Source organism: Cherax quadricarinatus, chromosome 94, assembly GCF_038502225.1.
Source record: "Cherax quadricarinatus isolate ZL_2023a chromosome 94, ASM3850222v1, whole genome shotgun sequence".
NCBI classification, from domain to species: Eukaryota; Metazoa; Arthropoda; class Malacostraca; order Decapoda; family Parastacidae; genus Cherax; species Cherax quadricarinatus.
Genome location: NC_091385.1, coordinates 11637319 through 11657081, shown reverse-complemented (window position 1 = coordinate 11657081; position 19763 = coordinate 11637319). Strand labels below are relative to the sequence as shown.

At 42.9% G+C, this 19763-nt stretch overlaps 1 protein-coding gene across 2 annotated transcripts in view; it reads left to right on the top strand.

Moving 5' to 3' along the window:
* Positions 1-19763, top strand: part of LOC128700896 (uncharacterized) — a 146261-nt gene that overhangs the window by 57703 nt on the left and 68795 nt on the right. Inside the window, exons 4-5 of one of the 2 annotated variants that reach the window (XM_070104772.1) lie at positions 5310-5463; positions 9900-10066. In XM_070104772.1, the coding sequence (XP_069960873.1) occupies positions 5310-5463; positions 9900-10066 (321 nt within the window). Of the gene's footprint in view, positions 1-5306; positions 5464-9899; positions 10067-19763 lie in introns of both variants that reach the window. The other variant, XM_070104771.1, reaches the window with a different exon arrangement.

Sequence of the window (19763 nt, the reverse complement as noted above, 5' to 3'; positions counted from 1 at the left end):
TTATATGCGCCTGATGCTCTAGCTTCTGCACTAATCTCTTGTGAGGAACTGTGTCAAAGGCCTTCTTGCAGTCCAAGAAGATGCAATCAACCCACCCCTCTCTCTCTTGTCTTACTTCTGTTATTTTATCATAAAACTCCAGAAGGTTTGTGACACAGGATTTGCCTTCCGTGAATCCGTGCTGGTTGGCATTTATACTCCTGTTCCGTTCCAGGTGCTCCACCACTCTCCTCCTGATAATCTTCTCCATAATTTTGCATACTATACACGTCAATGACACAGGTCTATAGTTTAGTGCCTCTTTTCTGTCTCCTTTTTTGAAAATGGGAACTACATTTGCCGTCTTCCATACCTCAGGTAGTTGCCCAGTTTCCAGGGATGTGTTGAAGATTGTGGTAAGTGGTACGCACAACATATCTGCTCCCTCTCTAAGGACCCATGGAGAGATGTTGTCCGGTCCCATTGCCTTTGAGGTATCGATATCCCTTAGCAGTTTCTTCACCTCCTCCTCATCTGTATGTATGTCGTCCAACACTTGTTGGTGTATTCCTTGTTGGTGTCCCCATCGGGTCTGTCCCCCCAGAGTCCTTCCTGTCTCTACTGTAAATACTTCCTTAAATCTCGTGTTGAGCTCCTCACATACCTCTTGATCGTTTCTTGTGAGTTCTCCACCTTCTTTCCTCAGCCTTATCACCTGGTCCTTGACTGTTGTCTTCCTCCTAATGTGGCTATACAGCAGTTTCGGGTCAGATTTGACTTTCGATGCTATGTCGTTTTCATACTGTCGCTGGGCCTCCCTCCTTATCTGCGCATACTCGTTTCTGGCTCTTTTACTAATCTCCTTGTTTTCCTGGGTCCTATGCCTCCTGTACCTTTTCCATTCTCTGTTGCACTTAGTTTTTGCCTCCCTACACCTTCGGGTAAACCAAGGACTCGTTTTGGTCTTCCTATTATTTCTGTTTCCCTTGGGAACAAAACTTTCCTCTGCCTCCTTGCACTTTGTTGCCACATATTCCATCATCTCGTTTACTGATTTTCCTACCATTTCTCTGTCCCACTGAACCTCCTGCAGGAAGTTTCTCATACCTGTGTAGTCCCCCCTTTTATAGTTTGGCCTGTCCCCTTCAGTTCCTGTTACCTTCTCCACTTGTAACTCTACTATATAGTCAAAACTCAGAACCACATGATCGCTAGCTCCAAGGGGCCTCTCGTAAGTGATGTCCTCGATGTCTGAACTGCTCAGGGTGAACACAAGATCCAGTCTTGCTGGCTCATCCTTCCCTCTCTCTCTGGTTGTGTCCCTGACATGTTGATGCATGAGGTTTTCAAGTACCACATCCATCATCTTGGCTCTCCATGTTTCGGGACCCCCATGTGGCTCCAGGTTTTCCCAGTCGATCTCCCTGTGGTTGAAATCGCCCATTACCAGTAACTTTGCTCTGCTCGAGTGAGCTCTTCTTGCCACCTCAGCCAGTGTGTCCACCATCACCCTGTTGTTTTCTTCGTACTCCTCTCTTGGCCTCCTGCAGTTCTGTGGTGGGTTATACATCACTCCAATGACTACTTTATGTTCTCCGGACTGAATTGTACCTACAATGTAGTCTCTTTCTCCAATCATGTCCATGCCTTCCATTTCCTCAAATCCCCATTGGTGTTTTATGAGCAGTGCAACCCCTCCTCCCCCTCTACTCCTTCTATCTTTCCTCAGGATCTGATATCCTGTTGGGAAGATTGTGTCTGTTATTGTCTCAGCGAGTTTTGTTTCTGTGACTGCTATGATGTCTGGGGATTTTTCACTGATTCTTTCATTCCACTCCTCATGTTTATTCGTTATTCCATCCGCGTTTGTGTACCAAACCTTTAGTTTCTTTTCTATCATTGTGGTCATGCAAGTATATTGGGGTTGGGGGAGCGAGAGCCTTGGTGGGGGCCTATATGGGGCTGTGGTGTAGGTGGGGTATGTGTTGATGGGGGTGGGGTCAGAATGCCCATAAGGGACAGCTGTTGGGGTGATGTTTGTGATATGGGGGTTGGTGGCAGAGGGAACAGTGAGTGGGTTGTAGTATAGGTTGCTCAGTTGCGTTGGGAATGTTGCGGGTGGGGTCTTTTGGTGGGAGATTCTGTGGGGTGTGTTTGCCCTTCCTCCTGTGTCTGGGTCCTGCTCATTTTCATTGCTTCTCGTTCCTCCTTGCGTCTCTGTACCCTCTCTTTCAGTGTAGTCCTTTCTTCTTGTGTTCTGTCGCGGTCGAGGTATACTCTCTGGTACCCCTCTTTGTCCCTCAGTCTTGCTTTCTCTTGCAGAATCCTGATTCGAACTGATTCTTCCTTGAAAGTTACTCTGACAGGCCGTATCCTTCCACTCGCAAACCACCCAATTCTCTGAAAATTTGTCACCTGGGTCATATTGCCCTCCCCTATTGTTTTCATGATGCCTTCAATCATTTTTTTCTCCTCCTGTTTTATTTCTTCAAAGTTGGCCCCCTTGGCTTCTTGGAGCCCGTACACAAAGACTGACCTCGCCCTTTCCTCCTCCCACTGAGTCTCCATCTGCTTCCTCTGAGGCATTTTATTTCCTTCCATTGACATGTTCTTGCCTTCTTGTGTGTATGTGTGTGTGTGTGTGTGTGTATGTGTGTGTGTATGTGTGTGTGTGTGTGTGTGTATGTGTGTGTGTATGTGTGTGTGTCTGTGTGTACTCACCTATTTGCTCACCTATTTGTGGTTGCAGGGGTCGAGTCATAGCTCCTGGCCCCGCCTCTTCACTGATTGCTACTAGGTCCTCTCTCTCCCTGCTCCATGAGCTTTATCATACCTCGCCTTAAAACTATGTATGGTTCCCGCCTCCACTACTTCACTTTCTAGGCTATTCCATGGCTTGACTACTCTATGACTGAAGAAATACTTCCTAACATCCCTTTGATTCATCTGAGTCTTCAACTTCCAATTGTGACCTCTTGTGTCTGTGTCCCATCTCTGGAACATCCCGTCTTTGTCCACCTCGTCTATTCCGCGCAGTATTTTATATGTCGTTATCATGTCTCCCCTGACCCTCCTGGCCTCCAGTGTCGTCAAGCCGATTTCCCTCAACCTTTCTTCGTAGGACAATCCCCGTAGCTCTGGGACTAGTCTTGTTGCAAACCTTTGCACTTTCTCTAATTTCTTGACGTGCTTGACTAGGTGTGGATTCCAAACCGGTGCTGCATACTCCAGTATGGGCCTGATGTAAATGGTACACAGAGTCTTGAACGACTCCTTACTGAGGTATCGGAACGCTATCCGTAGGTTTGCCAGGCGCCCGTATGCTGCAGCAGTTACCTGATTGATGTGCGCCTCAGGAGATATGCTTGGTGTTATACTTACCCCCAGATCTTTTTCCTTGAGTGAGGTTTGCAGACTTTGGCCATCTAAACTATATTGTGTATGCGGTCTTCTTTGCCCTTCCCCAATCTTCATGACTTTGCATTTGGCGGGGTTAAACTCAAAGAGCCAGTTGCTGGACCAGGCTTTTAGCCTGTCCAGGTCTCTTTGTAGTCCTGCCTGATCCTCATCCGATTTGATTCTTCTCATTAACTTCTCATTGTCCGCAAACAAGGACACTTCTTAGTCTATCCCTTCCGTTATGTCATTCACATATACCAAGAACAGCACAGGTCCTAGGACTGACCCCTGTGGAACCCCGCTTGTCACAGGCGCCCACTTTGACACTTCGTCACGTACCATGACTCGTTGTTGCCCCCCTGTAAGGTATTCTCTTATCCATTGCAGTGCCTTTCCTGTTATGTGTGCCTGATCCTCTAGCTTTTGCAGTAACCTCTTGTGAGGAACTGTGTCGAAGGCCTTCTTGCAGTCCAAAAAAATGCAGTCGATCCATCCCTCTCTCTCTTGTCTTACTTCTGTCACCTTGTCATAAAACTCTAGTAGGTTTGTGACACAGGATTTTCCTTCCCTGAAACCATGCTGGTTGTCAATTATACACTTGTTTCTTTCCAGGTGCTCCACCACTCTCCTCCTGATGATCTTCTCCATGACCTTGCATACTATACACGTTAGTGATACAGGTCTGTAGTTTAGTGCCTCATGTCTGTCTCCCTTTTTAAAAATTGGGACTACATTTGCCATCTTCCATACCTAGGGGAGTTGCCCAGTTTCAAATGATGTGTTGAAGATCTTTGTTAATGGTACAATGTCTCTGCTCCCTCTTTAAGGACCCACGGAGAGATGTTGTCTGGTCCCACCGCCTTTGAGGTGTCAAGTTCGCATAGCAGCTTCTTCACCTCCTCCTTGGTTATATATACCTCATCCAGCACTTGCTGGTGCACCCCCCAGCTCTGATTTCCTGGAGTCCTACTGGTTTCCACTGTAAATACTTCTTTAAATCTTGTGTTGAGCTCCTGACATACCTCCCGGTCGTTTCTTGTGAATTCCCCATCACCTTTCCTCAGTCTGATTACCTGGTCCTTGACTGTTGTTTTCCTCCTGATGTGGCTGTACAACAGCTTCGGGTCAGTCTTGACTTTCGATGCTATGTCATTTTCGTATTGCCGCTGAACCTCCCTTATCTGTGCATATTCGTTTCTGGCTCTTCGGCTAATCTCTTTATTTTCCTGAGTTCTCTGTCTTCTGTACCTTTTCCATTCTCTAGTACACCTAGTTTTTGTCTCCCTACACCTTTGGGTGAACCAAGGACTCGTTCTGTTCTTCCCATTATTTCTGTTTCCCTTGGGAACAAACCTCTCCTCTGCCTCTTTGCATTTTGTTGCCACATAGTCCATCATTTCTTGTACTGGTTTTCCTGTCAGTTCCCTCTCCCACTGAATGTCTTGAAAGAAGATCAAGCCTGAGTAGTTCCCCCTTTTGTAGTTTGGTTTTTCCACCCTATTCCTGCTGCTCTCTCCACTTGGAGCTCAACTATGTAGTCGAAGCACAGAACACATGATCACTAGCTCCAGGGGCCTTTCATACATGATATCCTCGATGTCAGAACTACTCAAGGTGAATACAAGGTCCAGTCTTGCTGGTTCATCCTCTCCTCTCTCTCTGGTAGTGTCTCTAACATGTTGATGCATGAGTGTGTGTATGTGTGTGTGTGTGTGTGTGTGTGTGTGTGTGTGTGTGTGTGTGTGTGTGTGTGTGTGTGTGTGTGTGTGTGTGTGTGTGTGTGTGTGTGTGTGTGTGTGTGTGTGTTCGTGCTTACATGCGTGTGCGTAAGCAAGCGAGTCCGCGTTATTTGAGTCAGTCTTACGCTGACAAAACATAAATTCCCGTGTAAGACGTCAGTTCACTTAGTCCTTCTGTTGTACCACCAGCAGCAGCTGCAGGAGACACAGGAAGCCAGGACGATCAACTACACCATCAGATGGATACCCTCGGCCAGCCACGACGGAGAGATCCTCAACGTTACAGTCTTCTCCAACATATTACCTCATAGAGTTGCTTCTGTTTCCAGCAAGCTCTCTGTGCTCTGTAAGTAGCTTGTGTTATCACCTGCTATACTACTGCTTTGGTTATCGAACACCTTAGTCCAACCAGATTATCCTGAAAAGCATTTACTCCTGAAGGTTGTACGAATAAAGTCCAAGACTTTCTCTTCGTTTGCAGTCGCTCACTTTTTCTCCACCCACACCCCATGATTATGGGATTTTTACTACTTTTCTTCCTGTTTTTTTGTGGCTTTCCTTTGGAAAGCTATGCATCTGACAGTAAAAGTTTATATTGGGAGAAAATTTGGAAAAATTCTATGCATGTTTGCCGTAAATTCTATAATTTTTGAGTACGTCAGACCGGATGTGGAGGGCGAGCTTGTACAAACCGAGAAATTTTCGCTTCTGGTGCTGTTTTCTGTTAATATCTAACAATAGAGCAAGAAATTCTCTATATAGATTACTAAAAATTTATTTTTATTCAGTTCTAAGAAAAAGGTGATATTTTTTCCATGTCACTGTAAAAATTTGATGACAAGTGATTGTTTCTATCGAAAAAATATTTTAGTTGATTGAGACACTGTGATTGTTAAAAATGGCGCCCAAAACCTAAGACATAAGTATATGGATTTTGGCGCTGAAGTGGCTAGTTTATTCACCTTATATCCCTCCTGTGGACGGTAGGGTAAAAGCTTATGGATACTCAAAAGACCCAGGAACTAGGTCCCAGAAGGGGGTTAGGGGAATACATCTGGATTATTATATACAATTTACCTACGTTTCTTATTTTCGTTAATAAGATATTTTTCCATGTCAGATAGATTATACTATCTATCTCTATATTCCTCAATAAGTGGACGATTAAGCACATAGTTGGACATATATTTTGTAGTTGGTTTTATCAGTATCTGCTATGTAACTGAAATACAAAAAGACGGTAGTTTTTATTTAAAAATAAATTGGACACCACTGGAATGCTTACAGTTTGCAAAAGTAAAAATATTAAAGAGAAAAGCATTGCCAGAGATAAAAACAGAAAAACCCAAAAGAGAAGGATGTTCTCTGTGGTCAGAACAATTTGATTTCAAGAATAACTGTTTTGTGGTGAAAAATGTAACATGTAAATAATGGTGAATAATGGCATCAACTATATAAAATCAGTTGACCAAATGATATCATTGGCCCACAGTTGGCTACAACTTTATCCTCTTGTCAGTATCTCTCATAACAATAAAAAGCTTTGAAATAAGCAGCTGGTATATGTAGCAGCTTGTAAATCAAGATAGGAACCCTTAACATATTTTAAAACACTATAAAAGAAAGCAAATGTTAGGGTTGAGAATTAAAATATGTAAACATTACAAGAATATTCCTAAAAAATAAAACGCTGAAAGACCCCTTGATACAGTAGAAGTCTTGAGTGTTAGTGTAAAGCGGAGGTGCCAGACGAATAAGTGGAGGTGCCAGACGAATAAGCGGAGGTGCCAGACGAATAAGCGGAGGTGCCAGACGAATAAGCGGAGGTGCCAGACGAATAAGCGGAGGTGCCAGACGAATAAGCGAAGGTGCCAGACGAATAAGCGGAAGTGCCAGACGAATAAGTGGAGGTGCCAGACGAATAAGCGAAGGTGCCAGACGAATAAGCAGAAGTGCCAGACGAATAAGTGGAGGTGCCAGACGAATAAGCGGAAGTGCCAGACGAATAAGTGGAGGTGCCAGACGAATAAGCGAAGGTGCCAGACGAATAAGCAGAAGTGCCAGACGAATAAGCGGAAGTGCCAGACGAATAAGTGGAGGTGCCAGACGAATAAGCGAAGGTGCCAGACGAATAAGCGGAAGTGCCAGACAAATAAGTGGAGGTGCCAGACGAATAAGCGAAGGTGCCAGACGAATAAGCAGAGGTAACAGACGAATAAGTGGAGGTGCCAGACGAGTAAGCAGAGACGTAAACAAATAAGACAAGAAGGATTTTAGAGAAAGATTTATTGGTGTTGAAGGGAAGCCAGAGTTACGAGAAGTGTCACTCAAACACAGGAAGAATATTATATTCATGGGGGAAGCACATAACCCGTATGGGTCACATAATGCCTTAGAATTTTAATAAACTTCGATCAAAGGAAGGGGATGGCAGCTCCTATTCCTTGGATTAAGAGCTCTTTACCAGCGTCCAAGCACTTAGCGAGAGAGACTTGAGAAGACTAAACAAATCAACTTACCAAAAAGTTAATCAATTTATCCACAAGTAAGCAAGATCTTGATTTGTTTACTCCAGTAAGGTTTTAATATTATTATTAAGAGTTCTACAGTGCTTGGATGGGTTTAGCGCTTAGTTATGGTTATAATCTACAGTGCTTGGGAAACTGGGGGAATAACATAGGATTAAATGGGAGAGTAGTTTCAACTCCTTGGATCAAGAGCTCTTCATCAACATCAAGGCGCCCACTTGAAAGATAATCACCATTTAAAAACTAAAAAAAAAAAAGCATTATGTGAAGTTCAAAGATCAAAAGAAATATTCAATAGTCAAAATATATAAAAACTCTCGTATCGTTGGAAAAAAATATTCAGAAAAAGTCAGAGACAAGAAATATGGTTTATCTGTTTATCTGGAGAGAGTTCCGGGGGTCAACGCCCCCGCGGCCCGGTCTGTGACCAGGCCTCCTTAGGTCAGTGTCCCAGGATGCGACCCACACCAGTCCACTAACACCCAGGTACCCATTTTACTGATGGGGAACATAGACAACAGGTGGAAAGAAACACGTCCAATGTTTCTACTCTGGCTGGGAATCGAACCCAGGCCCTCACCGTGTGAAGCGAGAGCGTTAACCACCAGTGGAGCGGAGACAGTGACACAAGAAATATTACTAGCTGACCAGAAGACACATGACAGAAAAAATACTCGGTGAGAACAAAGATTGAGTAGGGAAAAACTGAGTTAGGGAAAGAGAGAAACACGGGCTGGGAATAAACACGGGCTGGGAATAAACACGGGCTGGGAATAAACACGGGCTGGGAATAAACACGGGCTGGGAATAAACACGGGCTGGGAATAAACACAGGCTGGGAATAAACACGGGCTGGGAATAAACACGGGCTGGGAATAAACACAGGCTGGGAATAAACACGGGCTGGGAAGGAACACAGGCTGGGAATAAACACGGGCTGGGAATAAACACAGGCTGGGAATAAACACGGGCTGGGAATAAACATGGGCTGGGAATAAACACGGGCTGGGAATAAACATGGGCTGGGAATAAACACGGGCTGGGAATAAACACAGGCTGGGAATAAACACGGGCTGGGAATAAACATGGGCTGGGAATAAACACGGGCTGGGAATAAACACGGGCTGGGAATAAACATGGGCTGGGAATAAACACGGGCTGGGAATAAACACAGGCTGGGAATAAACATGGGCTGGGAATAAACACGGGCTGGGAATAAACATGGGCTGGGAATAAACACAGGCTGGGAATAAACATGGGCTGGGAATAAACACAGGCTGGGAATAAACACGGGCTGGGAATAAACACAGGCTGGGAATAAACACGGGCTGGGAATAAACATGGGCTGGGAATAAACACGGGCTGGGAATAAACATGGGCTGGGAATAAACACGGGCTGGGAATAAACATGGGCTGGGAATAAACACGGGCTGGGAATAAACATGGGCTGGGAATAAACACAGGCTGGGAATAAACACGGGCTGGGAATAAACACAGGCTGGGAATAAACACGGGCTGGGAATAAACATGGGCTGGGAATAAACACGGGCTGGGAATAAACACGGACTGGGAATAAACACGGGCTGGGAATAAACACGGACTGGGAATAAACATGGGCTGGGAATAAACACGGGCTGGGAATAAACACGGACTGGGAATAAACATGGGCTGGGAATAAACACGGGCTGGGAATAAACACGGGCTGGGAATAAACACGGGCTGGGAATAAACAGATAATCACAAGAGAGAAAGAAATATTGCCAGATATAAGAAAATAAAAAAACACTTCAAACTCCTAAATAACAAGACATAAGTCACATCACATGACCTGACATCATGTGATGTAATTCAATGATACGAGATTAAACTTAGTTATTATTAATAGTTTTATTATCGCATTTATTTAGCATTACCGAGGTGGTTTGAAACACGATATTGACTGCTGAGACGGGTCTCTGGCAGATTATTACCCGCACGTTATTTAAGCAAACACTGACGTGCCATTGTTGGACATCAGTACGAAACCTGCTTGCTTACCCTTACCGGAGTTGGTCTTTCCAGCCCCTTCGACAAACAAATTTTCGTCTCATGGGCTAAGTTATAGTGAAAATATCAAGTGGTCTTCTTGACTCACGAAATCGTAATGACACGATTGGCTAACGCGACGGTCTGGAGTTTTGAGACTCTCTGATTGCGGGTTCTGTCCCCACCCGTGTTATGGTTTGGTTAAGTGGTCTTCTGTTTGTTGTTGCAGACGCTCCGTTGGTGCAGGTGATGCCTGAGTTTCACCAACACATCGAAGTGCTGAAGGAACCTGACGATAACCAACACATCGAAGTGCTGAAAGAATTCGTCAATGTCACCCTCAGATGTATCGTCCGAGCCAACCCTCCAGCATCAAACTTTACCTGGATGCATAATGTAAGTGGCAGTAGGAACAAGAAGCAGTATAAGTTAGGTATGTTAGGTAAGACACATATGCAACAGTTATCTTTATTTCGAAACGTTTCGCCTGCACAGTAGGCTTCTTCAGTCGAGTACAGAAAAGTTGATAGAAGCAGAAGATACTTGAAGACGATGTAATCAGTCCATCACCCTTGAAGTTTTGAGGGTTTTAAGGGTGATGGACTGATTACATCGTCTTCAAGTCTCTTCTGCTTCTATCAACTTTTCTGTACTCGACTGAAGAAGCCTACTGTGTAGGCGAAACGTTTCGAAATAAAGATACCTAACTGTTGCATATGTGTCTTACCTAACAACCTGTTGGTATTTTATACCATTTTAATGTTCAATTAGTTAGGTATCACCAGTAGGAAGATGCCTCTGACTGGCTGACTTTTTTTTTTAATTACACATAGTTTTCCCGCATTAACTTGAGAATGCCTCTTCAGATCAGCTTCAAACCTTCACTTACAGTTTTTCTTACAAAGGTTCAGATTGTTGATTTACAGTGTAAATGACTGTTTCAAAAATCGACTTTTTTACACAAATTGTTAATATTGAAAGTTGTAAATCAGTTTTTTATGGCCATTTAAGTTCGATAACTCTAGAATGCCATTTCCGATCGATATCAAACTTCCAGTGCTGTTATATCTTACACCAGAAAGGTTTGGATTATTATGCAGTTCTGTTTGTGCCAATTTAAAATAAAATTTAAGAAATAAGACCCTTAAGAAACACCAAACATTTGGGGCACCAATACTCAACTTGTAAAGTAAAAGGACACAAGTGCAACTAATTTGACATTTTATTGTGGCAACGTTTCGCTCCTGGAGAGCGAAACGTTGCCACAATAAAATGTCACATTAGTTGCACTTGTGTCCTCTTACTTTACATATTCTCGGTAATTCTACCAACTTTATTACAATACTCAACTCACAAAACATTTTCTGGTTCACATGTAATAAATTCTCTCGATGATTTTAATACAAAAAAACTTTAACCCTTAAACGGTCCAAACGTATATATACGTTTTTTTCAACATCTCAAAGTATGTAAACAAATGTAGATCTTTTTTGTTTTAACTTTAAAAACATGTAAAAAAAAACTTTTATCTACATTTTTTTGTTATATTTGAAAACTTGTAAAAAAAACTAGACCTAGTTTTGTACCACGACGAATTTGAACGTCGATTTGTTTGGACCGTTGAAGGGTTAAAATTTTTCGCAGACATAGAAACCGTCAATTAAGGGGATAATTAAAAAAACAGAAAACTAAAAAAACAATGATTTTTATACCGTCTAAAAACAGTAGGTTTAATAGTGATGAAAATGGTATATTTTGTTGTCATCCTGTTGATGAATTAGATACATGTGCAACATTTGGGTATCTTTAATGAGGAAACGTTTCGCCACACAGTGGCTTCATCAGTCCATACGAAGGTAAATGGTGGAGATCAGGAGTTTGAGGTAATCAGTCCATCAATCTTGAGTCGATGTGGTCAATCCATCAATCTTGAATAGAATATAGCATATGTGCGGTGAAGTAGCTTATATACTGTAGGCAGGAGAGGTACAGCAGTCGTAGGTGGTGTCACAACTAAAGACTGCCTCTTCTGATAGGCTTCAAACTAAACACTGATGTATCTGAGTGGCAGTTTATAATTTTAAAAGCAATTTTATCAAACTTGAGTCGCTTAAAAATTAAAATTAAAATGTTTTTAATATTGAATTGTTTTAGACACGTAAGAACATAAGAAGGAACACTGCAGCAGGCCTACTGGTCCATACGAAGCAGGTCCACGTCACCTCCCGGCTTAAACAAATGACATACCTAGTCAGGTCAGGTCACATCCATATTACCATGATCTACCTCCTCAAACACCTTAGTGAAAAAAGTAAGTAAATTCGTAAGACAGGAACGCCCCTTTGTAAAACCGTGTTGAGAATCATTAATCAATCTGTGCCTGTCAAGATGGCTAAGAATTGCTTCGGTAATCATTGATTCCATAAATTTTCCCACTATGGAGGTAAGGGTTATTGGTCTATAGTTCAAAGCCAAGGACCTGTCACCTGCCTTGTAAATAGGTATTACATTTGCCATTTTCCACTTATCAGGCACTATGCCAGTTTGTAGTGATATGTTAAAAAGATTAGCCAAAGATATGCTAAGTTCCTCTTTACATTCCTTTAACACCCTTGCAAACAGTTCATCAGGACCTGGGGATTTGTTAGGTTTTAGTTTCTCTATTTGTCTGAGGACCATGTCACTAGTTACCCTAATCGTGCATAGTTTATGTCACTAGTTACCCTAATCATGCATGGTTTATGTCACTAGTTACCCTAATCATGCATAGTTTATGTCACTAGTTACCCTAATCATGCATAGCTTATGTCACTAGTTACCCTAATCATGCATAGCTTATGTCACTAGTTACCCTAATCATGCATGGTTTATGTCACTAGTTACCCTAATCATGCATAGTTTATGTCACTAGTTACCCTAATCATGCATAGTTTATGTCACTAGTTACCCTAATCATGCATAGTTTATGTCACTAGTTACCCTAATCATGCATAGTTTATGTCACTAGTTACCCTAATCATGCATAGTTTATGTCACTAGTTACCCTAATCATGCATAGTTTATGTCACTAGTTACCCTAATCATGCATAGTTTATGTCACTAGTTACCCTAATCATGCATAGTTCATGTCACTAGTTACCCTAATCATGCATAGTTTATGTCACTAGTTACCCTAATCATGCATAGTTTATGTCACTAGTTACCCTAATCATGCATAGTTTATGTCACTAGTTACCCTAATCATGCATAGTTTATGTCACTAGTTACCCTAATCATGCATAGTTTATGTCACTAGTTACCCTAATCATGCATAGTTCATGTCACTAGTTACCATAATCATGCATAGTTTATGTCACTAGTTACCCTAATCATGCATAGTTCATGTCACTAGTTACCATAATCATGCATAGTTTATGTCACTAGTTACCCTAATCATGCATAGTTTATGTCACTAGTTACCCTAATCATGCATAGTTTATGTCACTAGTTACCCTAATCATGCATAGTTTATGTCACTAGTTACCCTAATCATGCATAGTTCATGTCACTAGTTACCATAATCATGCATAGTTTATGTCACTAGTTACCCTAATCATGCATAGTTTATGTCACTAGTTACCCTAATCATGCATAGTTTATGTCACTAGTTACCCTAATCATGCATAGTTTATGTCACTAGTTACCCTAATCATGCATAGTTTATGTCACTAGTTACCCTAATCATGCATAGTTTATGTCACTAGTTACCCTAATCATGCATAGTTCATGTCACTAGTTACCATAATCATGCATAGTTTATGTCACTAGTTACCCTAATCATGCATAGTTTATGTCACTAGTTACCCTAATCATGCATAGTTTATGTCACTAGTTACCCTAATCATGCATAGTTTATGTCACTAGTTACCCTAATCATGCATAGTTCATGTCACTAGTTACCCTAATCATGCATAGTTTATGTCACTAGTTACCCTAATCATGCATAGTTTATGTCACTAGTTACCCTAATCATGCATGGTTTATGTCACTAGTTACCCTAATCATGCATAGTTTATGTTACTAGTTACCCTAATCATGCATGGTTTATGTCACTAGTTACCCTAATCATGCATAGTTTATGTTACTAGTTACCCTAATCATGCATGGTTTATGTCACTAGTTACCCTAATCATGCATAGTTTATGTCACTAGTTACCCTAATCATGCATGGTTTATGTCACTAGTTACCCTAATCATGCATAGTTTATGTCACTAGTTACCCTAATCATGCATGGTTTATGTCACTAGTTACCCTAATCATGCATAGTTTATGTCACTAGTTACCCTAATCATGCATAGTTTATGTCACTAGTTACCCTAATCATGCATAGTTTATGTCACTAGTTACCCTAATCATGCATAGTTTATGTCACTAGTTACCATAATCATACATAGTTTATTATCGTCCTGTTCTACATAATTTATCATTTCTGGAATTTCGCTAGTATCTTCCTGCATAAAAACTGAGAGGAAATAAGGGTTAAAAATTTCGCACATTTCCTTATCACTAGGACATATTAGAAAACGTTTCGGTCCTGAGACCTTAACCACTTCTAACATGTAAAGTAAAAGGACACAAGTGCAACTAATGTGACATTTTATTGTGGCAACGTTTCGCTCTCCAGGAGCTTTATCAACGTCACATTAGTTGCACTTGTGTCCTTTTACTTTACATATTGTCGGTAATTCTACCAACTTTATTACACTTCTAACATACAGAGGTTAAAAGGATAGTATATATAGGCGTAGTGTGAGGTGTGAGTGACACATGGTGACCTTAAAAATGACGTATTTGAGGTGAGGACAGGTAGACAGTGAGGTCTTGTGTTAGGTTGGTGGTGCTTTGCCTGGCTGAGTATCATATATGTTAATATTTTGGAAACTTTATACTGTCCAGTATTATGTTCTATGGTGTCGGTGACGGCGATTAGCGAGGCTTCTAGACACCGTCGGTGTCTATGATCTTGTTAGGTAAGACACATATGCAACAGTTAGGTATCTTTATTATGAAACGTTTCGCCTACACAGTAGGCTTCTTCAGTCGAGTACAGAAAAGTTGATAGAAGCAGAAGATACTTGAAGACGATGTAATCAGTCCATCACCCTTAAAGTTTTGAGGTGGTCAGTCCCTCAGTCTGGAGAAGAGCATTGTTCCATAGTATGAAACAATATGGAGAGAGGGGCTGGATTTGAGAGGGACCTGACCTCTCAGCATCTGAGTTCTTACCTCTTCTAGTGACCTACGTCTCACCTCTTGGCGCTATATAAAGCTCCATCCTGTCACTTCATCTCCATATTGTTTCAGAAGAAGCCTACTGTGTAGGCGAAACGTTTTATAATAAAGATACCTAACTGTTGCATATGTGTCTTACCTAACAACCTGTCGGTATTTTATACCATTTTAATGTTCAGTCTAAGATCTTGTTCAGTGAGGACGAGTTGTGACTCATCCCAGTTCATCAACTGTCCCGTGGAGTCTGTGGAGGACACAGGCGTACCTTAAGTCATCTTTGTTGCTGGCGTCTCTGTGTTCATTGAGACGGACTGAAAGATTTCTGCCTGTTTCTCTTACATATTTCTTGGGACAGTATCCACGAGGAATGGTGTAAACGACATAACAGAGGAAATCGAGTCAAAGGTGTCCCTGACTACAACTGAATCAGGACATACTGCAGAATTGGCCTGACAAATGGCTACTGGAATTTAACCCCAGCACGGACGGTGTATAGGCTCAGAGGACAAAGGCTGGTAACCTTCCTGAAAGAGAAGAACTACGGGGTGAGCATACTTCCGAAAATTTCGCCTGAGGCGAAATTTTCACCTGAAGTGCTACAGCATACAAGACACTAGCAAATTTAAGAGTTTTACGGCCCTCTGACCGCGGGTTCAAGACCCCTTCCCCCCCTGCGTAATGTGATTTGTTTACAATCGTGTCATTACGATTTTGTTAGTCAAATTTAATGGTAGTTTTCAGAACGTTAACAAGGAAACATTCACTACCTTATATATATCATATATCACGCCCAGGCTGGAGAAAACAGTGTTGTTATAAATGGTTCAGAAAACTCGACAAGGTGATGTATGAGAAACTTGTGAAGTGCCTCGATATCTTTATTGTGGAAACGTTTCGCCCCTGTGATCAAAATTGATGGACTCTAGGCTGAGGAACTGATTCCCTCAAGCTTCTCATCTTCCACCATTTATCTCTGTACTGGACTGACGAAGTCACTTGATGACGAAATGTTTCAGCAAAACAGATACCCAAGTGTTGCACAAGTGTCCCATTCATTAGAAAACAGTGTTGCCAGACACCGTGCTGGACACAGCTGATCCAGTCACGTGACTACAAACTATTCCTCCTTCACTGGTGTGAGTATACAATACCTTGAAAGTGTCTCTTATGAGAGACGTCTACCCTTCATAGTTTGTCTACTTTATGTAACAGATAGTTCACATTTTTATTAGCTTGTTAAAATGCCAATTTGTCTGGACCGCCTCGTTGTGAGCTGCTCCCCTGGCAAGTACTGTTGACACACAGATCTTGACATTAGTCATCCCGGGCTCTGGACCGCCTCGTTGTGAGCTGCTCCCCTGGCAAGTACTGTTGACACACAGATCTTGACATTAGTCATCCCGGGCTCTGGACCGCCTCGTTGTGAGCTGCTCCCCTGGCAAGTACTGTTGACACACATCCTGACATTAGTCATCCCGGGCTCACAAGTGGCTTTTATGATACATTTCCATATATAACTTCTTTTGCAAGAAATTCCTAACTACATGCACGAATGAAGAACTAACTCAGTGGTGTAGAGGCCTCTGGTCCCTGACCCTCAGAACACCACGTGCAGTGGCGGACTTATTTGGTCTTCGGGTATCTGTCTGCTCAAGACTCCACAGAACGACTAAAACCCACGTTTCCCCAGAATGTCATTGGCCAACTAATGTTGAGAGAAATGAAAGGTCTCGCCTTACTGCGGGTGGGCCCGGGAAGAGACGAATATTCACGGTACTTCGGGAAGCGTCTATGATTCCGTGGTCTCCAGGCCAAGTATATGTAGAAACGTGTGCTCCGTGCTGCTGGTCACGACACGTCTTGATGGTGTCTATTCTCCAAGAGGAGAACTGGTGTTTCTTCTTCTGCTGGGTTTCAGGGCCACTGACAGCATACGCCGTATCGAGCCCGGAGCTGGTGTCTCTCTCACTCCGTCTTCGTTCCAGCATGGGGTTGCCAGTTCTCCCTAGATAATATAACCCAATATTTGTCTATATTAAAGGCCTAAGCCTATTTAGGATAAGGTCCTAGAACTACATTATTAATATCTAAAGTTATTTCTCTAATTCTAATATTAGTTACTTATCGTAAAAATCTACCTAAACCTAAATCAAAATGCACAGTCGCCTCCTCCGCCGACTGTGTGTGTGTGTGTGTGTGTGTGTGTGTGTGTGTGTGTGTGTGTGTGTGTGTGTGTGTGTGTGTGTGTGTGTGTACTCACCTATTTGTGGTTGCAGGGGTCGAGTCTTAGCTCCTGGCCCCGCCTCTTCACCGGTTGCTACTAGGCCCTCTCTCTCCCCGCTCCATGAGCTTTATCAAACCTCGTCTTAAAACTGTGTATGGTTCCTGCCTCCACTACGTCATTTTCTAGGCTATTCCACTGCCTTACAACTCTATGACTGAAGAAATACTTCCTAATATCTCTCTGACTCATTTGTGTCTTCAACTTCCAATTGTGGCCTCTTGTTTCTGTGTCCCCTCCCTGGAACATCCTGTCTTTGTCCACCTTGTCTATTCCACGCAGTATTTTATATGTCGTTATCATGTCTCCCCTGACCCTCCTGTCCTCCAGTGTCGTCAGGCCGATTTCCCTTAATCTTTCTTCATAGGACATTCCCCTTAGCTCTGGAACTAACCTTGTCGCAAACCTTTGTACTTTCTCTAGTTTCTTGACGTGCTTTATCAAGTGCGGGTTCCAAACAGGTGCTGCATACTCCAGTATGGGCCTGACATACACGGTGTACAGTGTCTTGAACGATTCCTTACTAAGGTATCGGAATGCTGTTATCAGGTTTACCAGGCGCCCATATGCTGCAGCAGTTATCTGATTGATGTGTGCTTCCGGAGACATGCTCGGTGTTATACGCACCCCAATATCTTTTTCCTTGAGTGAGGTTTGCAGTCTTTGGCCACCTAGCCTATACTCTGTCTGTGGTCTTCTGTGCCCTTCCCCTATCTTCATGACTTTGCATTTGGCAGGATTAAATTCGAGAACCCATTTGCTGGACTAGGTGTCCAGTCTGTCCAGGTCTCTTTGGAGTCCTGCCTGGTCCTTATCTGATTTAATTCTCCTCATTAACTTCACATCATCTGCAAACAGGGACACTTCTGAGTCTAACCCTTCCATCATGTCGTTCACATATACCAAAAATAGCACTGGTCCTAGGACCGACCCCTGTGGGACCCCGCTCGTCACAGGTGCCCACTGTGATACATCATTACGTACCATGACTCGTTGTTGCCTCCCTGTCAGGTATTCTCTGATCCATTGCAGTGCCCTTCCTGTTATATGCGCCTGATGCTCTAGCTTCTGCACTAATCTCTTGTGAGGAACTGTGTCAAAGGCCTTCTTGCAGTCCAAGAAGATGCAATCAACCCACCCCTCTCTCTTGTCTTACTTCTGTTATTTTATCATAAAACTCCAGAAGGTTTGTGACACAGGATTTGCCTTCCGTGAATCCGTGCTGGTTGGCATTTATACTCCTGTTCCGTTCCAGGTGCTCCACCACTCTCCTCCTGATAATCTTCTCCATAATTTTGCATACTATACACGTCAATGACACAGGTCTATAGTTTAGTGCCTCTTTTCTGTCTCCTTTTTCAAAAATGGGAACTACATTTGCCGTCTTCCATACCTCAGGTAGTTGCCCAGTTTCCAGGGATGTGTTGAAGATTGTGGTAAGTGGCACGCACAACATATCTGCTCCCTCTCTAAGGACCCATGGGGAGATGTTGTCCAGTCCCATTGCCTTTGAGGTATCGATGTCCCTTAGCAGTTTCTTCACCTCCTCCTCATCTGTATGTATGTCGTCCAAAACTTGTTGGTGTATTCCTTGCTGGTGTCCCCATCTGGTCTGTCCCCCCAGAGTCCTTCCTGTCTCTACTGTAAATACTTCCTTAAATCTCGTGTTGAGCTCCTCACATACCTCTTGATCGTTTCTTGTGAGTTCTCCACCTTCTTTTCTCAGCCTTATCACCTGGTCCTTGACTGTTGACTTCCTCCTAATGTGGCTATACAGCAGTTTCGGGTCAGATTTGACTTTCGATGCTATGTCGTTTTCATACTGTCGCTGGGCCTCCCTCCTTATCTGTGCATACTCGTTTCTGGCTCTTCTACTAATCTCCTTGTTTTCCTGGGTCCTATGCCTCCTGTACCTTTTCCATTCTCTGTTGCACTTAGTTTTTGCCTCCCTACACCTTCGGGTAAACCAAGGACTCGTTTTGGTCTTCCTATTATTTCTGTTTCCCTTGGGAACAAAACTTTCCTCTGCCTCCTTGCACTTTGTTGCCACATATTCCATCATCTCGTTTACTGATTTTCCTACCATTTCTCTGTCCCACTGAACCTCCTGCAGGAAGTTTCTCATACCTGTGTAGTCCCCCCTTTTATAGTTTGCCCTGTCCCCTTCAGCTCCTGTTACCTTCTCCACTTGTAACTCTACTATATAGTCAAAACTCAGAACCACATGATCGCTAGCTCCAAGGGGCCTCTCGTAAGTGATATCCTCAATGTCTGAACTGCTCAGGGTGAACACAAGATCCAGTCTTGCTGGCTCATCCTCCCCTCTCTCTCTGGTTGTGTCCCTGACATGTTGATGCATGAGGTTTTCAAGTACCACATCCATCATCTTGGCTCTCCATGTTTCGGGACCCCCATGTGGCTCCTGGTTTTCCCAGTCGATCTCCCTGTGGTTGAAATCGCCCATTACCAGTAACTTTGCTCTGCTCGAGTGAGCTCTTCTTGCCACCTCAGCCAGTGTGTCCACCATCACCCTGTTGTTT